Consider the following 6,459-nt stretch of genomic DNA (forward strand, 5'->3'; position numbering starts at 1 on the left):
AAGAAACACAATTTCACAGCCCTGGACTAACGTTACGGATCAAATATAAATTTTTAATCGATTAGAATGGCCAAAAATTTTATTACGATCAATGGAAGATCTAATTCGTTATTGTTTTTTATTTTAATTGTTAATAAACATAATAGTTAATAGATGAATGATAAAATAATAATTTATAAAATAAAAAATAATTTTTATAATTAAATAAAATATATAGAGTTAATTTATAATTAAAATAAAAAAATATTTTATTATTATTAAAAAATTTAAAAAATATGTTTTGTTACGATACCGTTTAATGGTCCAAACCATCGAATCATTAGCCAACTCTTCTTGCACAGAATTCTTTGCTTATTTGAGAAAAACAGTGGACTTCTTTTTTTTACTTTCCTGAAGAGGGTTTTTACCCGTTTTGCTTGGGGTCACATCCATGTATTTGTTCTTGGTTTTGCTTTGACGGTAAGGTCTACATTTCTTGTCAATTTTTCTTTTTTTTGTAATGGCACTCTTCTGGATGAATCTTGGTCTAAGATGGAAAGATGTTGAAGGTCTTATTTGATTTTCTACCTGGAAAACTGAAGACTTGATTGGGTGCTTCATCTGATTTTTGTGATCAGTCTTGTGCGGGTTTATCAATTTATTTTTTCTTTCATTCTTTGTTAATGTATAATTTCTGTAATTTCTTTCCCCTCTTCGTTCAGCTCTGATCCATGTCAAGAGCTGTTGAGAGTGTTTGCTGTTTCATAGTTCTAATTCAAAATCACGGATTCTGAATTCTGGGGTTTTTGTTATGTTGCCTGCATGACAGAATGTGCATCTGAAGTCACTTTTCCACTTTGGTTTTGGCCTTTTTGTTACATAATACTTGAATCTGCAGTTGTAGCACTTGGTCTAATATTTGATTTAGTCCTGTTATTTGTACTCATTCTTTTGATCTTATCTCTTGTTGGATTTTTTTTTGGAGATTGACAACCCCCAAGAAATTACCCATTGGTGGAGACTAAGTTTTCTGTTCCCCTAGCTTTGTTTGATTCAACTTGATGCAGATTTGTTCTGTATCTTTTCTATATCTGTTGCATCAATCTACTAAATAATACCAAATAAAAGCCTTTTAATTTTGTTTGGAGCTCCTCTTGATTGAATGTTTCTTTTGTGTTTGGTCTATGAAAGGTATCATATTATATTTCTTGTATTCCCTTCTCTCGTTGTGAAAATGTTGTTAAACCTTGAAAAAGCACTTGTTATTTTTGTATTTTATGAAAGAATTAGCATGATAGAGCAATTGTTTGATTCTATTATTATTCTTGATTAATGAGCATCTGTGTTTTACTATTTCTTGTGTCAGAGCAGGAATCAAGCTTTTCGCTTTATTTCTTGTGGTGCTGGTTTGATGGGATCAAATGTGGATGAGAAGAAACAGGATCATGAGAGTAGTTTGAAGTTGAATAGTAAAGTTCCCACAAAGCCTTGAGCGCGAAAATATGAAATTGAATGGTACAAGTCCTTTTGCGACTCCACACATTAGTCCAACTTCATCCTTGCAAGTAGTGGTAGCTGTGTCTCCACCTGCAGTAAACTTCAATATGTGATCTTTCAGGTGATTTTTCTCATTCGACAGGTATAAAAGTGCACACAGTGGTGTGAGAGTAATGACAATGAGGGTTACATAGTGAGAAATGTGGATATTGAAGAGATGCTTCCAAACCTGAGCCAGAAAATCCAGAGGATGATATGGACAACAGTGTGACTTATAATGATGAAGATGAAGACGAGGATAACTGGGGTGATCCTACTACCTATATATTTAGTTCCAAGGATGAGGTAAGTGGATGCAAAGAGGAAAAACAGAGAGCAATGGAAAATTCAAGGCACTTGTGGGCCAGCTTCTTAAATCTGTTGGACTTCCCTCTTCTGATGAAGGTGATAAGAGTTGGATGGAAAATTAAAAAAAATAAATATCCATAATAAGTTACAACACCCAATTTTTTCATAATAATAAATAACACAATCAGAAATTCCATTATTAAAAAAAATCAATCCATAAAGTCCGCTTCTGTTTTTAAAATATTTTTAAAAAGTCTCTAATATTTAATTTATTTTTGATATTTTAATTATATTTTTTATTAATTTTTTAATAACAAACTATTAGTCACTATTATTTATTTTAATCCTGATCTTAAATTAAAATAAAAGTTGTAGTCTATTTAAACAAATTTTGTCGAGTCAACTCTTTTGTTTTTAATTTTTAATTTTGAAAATCAGTTTGTTTATATACTCTGTTTCTTTTATTGTTTCATTATGTCGGTCCATCCTAGAATAGGATTTGGAAAATAAAATAGAATTTATAAATGAAACAGAATTTGAAAACGAAAACTTTCTATTTTCCCATAATCTAAAAATAGGAAACCAAGCAAGAAGCAAAGAAGAAGAAGAAGAAGCAAGAAGCTAAGAATGAGTGAAGAGGAACTAGGTACTTTCTCAATGATGGATCCTTTGGATATGATAGATCCTTGGGATATGATAGACTGGGATGCGGATAGAAGGAATATGGTAGAGCAGTGTGCCATTGACGTGGGTGGCAATCAACCACCTCAGCCCAAGCCGCAGCCGGATGTAAGGGAGATTACAGTAGCTCAGTTTTTCAGTGACACGTGTGGTAATCCTCAGTTCGATATGGTTCTTGCTGAGTGTTTGCCAGAACCTCAGCCTCAGCCTCAGCCTCAGCCTCAGTCCCACCCTCATCCTCAGCAGTTTCAGCAGTTTCTTGCTGATTGTGGTTATCAACTACCTGAGTCTCAGCTTCAGCTCCAACCTATGCAACCTCAGGTCTGGACTTGGGAGGAGAACAAAGCCTTTGAGTCAGTTATTACCAATTGTTTTGAGTATGCTAAACGCAATTCCTGGGAGCTCATTGCTGCTCGTCTCCCTGGAAAGACCCCGGCTCAACTGCAAGAACGCTTCAAGAAGCTGATGAAGGACATCAATGTCATCCATAACGGTTATACTTCAAACACTCCTCTGAATACTGCATCTGAGAACATGACTATGATAATGGCTGCTCCTATCACCACATTGGAACACAACCCTGTCTCCGTCCCCATCATCAATGCAACAACAACAACCCCACCACCACCGCCTTATAACACTGATCATCAACATCACAGGTTTGTGCTCAACGTATTTTCATTCTCTTTTTATTTCTTTATTTATTTTTAGCCGATACATATTTTCATTCTCTCCTCCCACTCTTTCTTTTTTTTTTAATTACTTATTCTATTCTTCTTTTTTCTTAGAAGTTTTATGAACAAACTGTATAAACAATGAACGTTTTTTCCCTCTTGATTTGTTTTTTGAATAAATAAATTATTTTTAAATTACAATAATAAACTGTATATTTTTCTTTACAAAAAGAGTCAAAATAATCTTATACGAAGAAAAGAAAAAATTAAACTGACAAATTTTGGGGACTTGTTAGGCAAATTATTTTATGGGTAAATTACTATAATAAACCAAATGGCTTCCAAAATTACCCAAATTCTCCAAAATAAAAAAGGCTTCCATGCAAAATGGTACTAAATCGAATCCATTAGATTTGAATTGCGTTTACGCAAATTGTCTATAAAATAGCTTTGAATTCTATATAAACACTAAATCGAAACAATGAGATTTGATTTTTATTTGCATGTAAATCGAAACCCATAGATTTGATTTAGACACGTGAACAGCACTCCATGGTAAATCAAAACTCATAAATTCGATTTACAAGCAACATCCCCTCAATAATTTTCAAGTAGCCTTTTTAGTTTTGGGGATCTGGGTAATTTTGGGAGCCATTTGATTTATTATAGTAATTTACACTTATTTTATCGTTAAATAATTTGCAAGGTGTTAATAAATAACACAAACATTTGTTTCGTTCTTTTTTGGAAAAGAAAAAAAATTATATTGTTTATTTCTATCATGGCAGGGCGGAGGTAGTCGCGGCCGCAGCACCAATGGAGGCAGCAACAAGGGAACAAAGCCAATCTGCTAACACCAACAATACAAAGAAATATTCTCGGTGGACTGAAGATGAGCATAGGTATTTATTATATTATATTGCTTTTTTTTTCTTTTTTTTTATTTATTTTATTTATTTGTTTATCTATTATCTAGTTGAATATTGGTGTTTACACAAAAGAAAAAAGTGAAGCAACTAGTATTAGCATATAGGAGCACTTCTCCTGTTTTAGATATATCTCTACTTTGTTGTAGGTTGTCTACAATATACTAGTCTAACATTCCTCTTTTGTAAGACCGACTCTGCTTCACTTCATTGCTTTCTTCTTAATCCAAGCTTTCATATGTATTTGTGCATCAATAACTAGCAATTTGAAAGAGCTCTAAAGTAATTGCGAATGAGGCATAATTTTGTTGATTGTTAAATTTGTTTTGTTTTGACAATGGTTGAGTGGTTGACATAATAACATTTCTGGTTGGACTGAAAACCAAAAAGAAAAAAAAATTGTTACTAATTAAATAGTTTATGTTTTTGTTTAAAATTTTTTAGTGTAAACTTTGTTAATACTTATTTCAAAAATCATGTTTTGGTAGATTATTTGTTAGAGGCTACCAAGCAGAAGGTACAAATTGGTCAAGAATTTCAGAATATTATGTCAAAACAAGAACTTATCATCAAATTAGCAGTCATGCTCAGAAATACTTTAGACATAAAGAAAGATTAGCTAAAGGAGAAAAGTTAAGAAAAAGCATTTATGATGTAATTTGATCATTGTAAGTCATTTCTTTACTCTCAATTAGTTAGTCTAATTCAATTTCCACTAATATAAGAAATATTAAATTGGCTATTTTAAACTCTATTATCCATGATAGTTACACTATTTTAATTGTTTTCCAATGTAGGAATTGTACCCTAATCCAAAGGGTTTAATAGATGGAGGATTTGCTTAAAGGAGGAAGAACATGTAAATGTACTAAAATTTTTTTTATTTAGGTTGAAAAATGAAAATATAGGAACAATGAGGTAGGAGTATAAGACTTGTCTGTAACAGGAACATTCTAGATATAATTGTAATTCATAATTTTTGTTATTAATAATATTTGATTCCTAGTTCTCCGGCCTTGATGGCAATGCCGAAGGGGACGGGGAGCTAGTTTCTATTTAAAGTCTCGATGGCTATGCCGAAGGGACTTTGGATGGGTGTATCTTTTCAAAAAGTTATTAGTTTAAAATATATTAATTATAAGAACTTTTTGAAAGCATTTGATCCACAAACTCTAGTTACAAAATATTTTTATATAAGTTTTATACTATTATTAATGGTTACTTTATTATTAATGGTTACTTTTTCATATTTTATTTGGTTGCCATTGGAAAGAGTTGAGAGTTAGTATAAAAAGTGCTTGACACAAATTAAATTATAGACGAAGAATTTGACACTAATTAACTTGTTAAGTATTTATACAATTAGTGAATTACTCCAACTTACTGTGATGTATTTACATGGTATCACTAATAAAATTTTGTTTTATAAATGTTATTATTGCTTCTTTTTCATGAATCAAAATAGTTTGTAATCATATTTTTGTTCTTACTTATCGTAAAGTCTGAATCATATGTAACCATGACAGTCTTAAATAGAAAAATGAAAGCAAGATGTAATAGAATGATCTCTTGCTCGTAGACGAAGAAAATGATTTTCATTCCATAAAAGAGAAAAGAAAAGACATTCATAGCACAAAAGTTATACTACTAGGTCACCCGGGCATTTGCATGGCCTTAATCATATTATTTTCTATTAAATTCAATCCTAATAGTTGTAAATGAAGCGGATAGAATGACTAAATTTGTGTTATGACTTATGATTGATAATAATAATAAATATTTGCTTCATAAGGGTAGTCCTATATTAGGATACAAACCTTCTTTCAAAGCATTTGTTGAATCAAAAACCATATCTTTAATTTAAAAAAGAAAAAGTATATGCAACCAACTAATAATCAGTCAAGAATGAAACAATATAATTAATTATAATTAGTTTATTAATTTATAATTTAGTTTGTTTTTTAAATTATTGTTGACCACGTTCAAAACATGAGGGAAGATACGCTAGTGATAGAAGAGAATCACGGAACAGATCCTTTGATCATTAATTAGTTGGTTCCATATAATTAATTATGTTTTATTAATGCGTAGCACATGAAACATAGAAATCATATCCAAAATCATCCAATTTACAAGAAAAAGAAACATCCGTGTGCCTATCAGTAGCAACATCCGGTTAAAGTCACCGGTGCCTCTGGTTTACCAGTTGGCTGATTCTTGGCTTATATAGAGTTGGTTCTCTAGTATTGTTGTTTTTAAAAAAAACACACACACACACACAAAATATCCCTTTTAAAATAAAAGTAAATTTTGTAGTTGACTTTATAAGACAATAACTTAGTACATTTTATTTC

General features: G+C 31.3%; 1 protein-coding gene across 7 annotated transcripts; it reads left to right on the top strand.

Annotated features, from left to right (window-relative positions):
* Positions 1 to 403: 403 nt before the first annotated feature.
* Positions 404 to 5,171, top strand: LOC107466673 (transcription factor DIVARICATA-like). Of its 7 annotated transcripts, none has more exons than XM_021131003.2 (6): positions 404 to 459; positions 1,351 to 1,920; positions 2,403 to 3,164; positions 3,968 to 4,081; positions 4,594 to 4,773; positions 4,903 to 5,171. In XM_021131003.2, exons 3-5 carry the CDS (start codon positions 2,452 to 2,454, stop codon positions 4,766 to 4,768), a joined length of 1,002 nt encoding a protein of 333 aa, XP_020986662.1. In that variant the 5' UTR covers positions 404 to 459; positions 1,351 to 1,920; positions 2,403 to 2,451; the 3' UTR covers positions 4,769 to 4,773; positions 4,903 to 5,171. The 7 variants fall into 7 exon arrangements, with proteins under 7 accessions (XP_020986662.1, XP_052110528.1, XP_052110529.1 ...); XM_052254568.1 differs by having other exon boundaries at positions 1,351 to 1,494; positions 1,598 to 3,164; XM_052254569.1 differs by having other exon boundaries at positions 1,351 to 1,494; positions 1,619 to 3,164.
* Positions 5,172 to 6,459: the final 1,288 nt, after the last annotated feature.

This window comes from Arachis duranensis, chromosome 9, assembly GCF_000817695.3.
Source record: "Arachis duranensis cultivar V14167 chromosome 9, aradu.V14167.gnm2.J7QH, whole genome shotgun sequence".
Lineage (NCBI taxonomy): Eukaryota > Viridiplantae > Streptophyta > Magnoliopsida > Fabales > Fabaceae > Arachis > Arachis duranensis.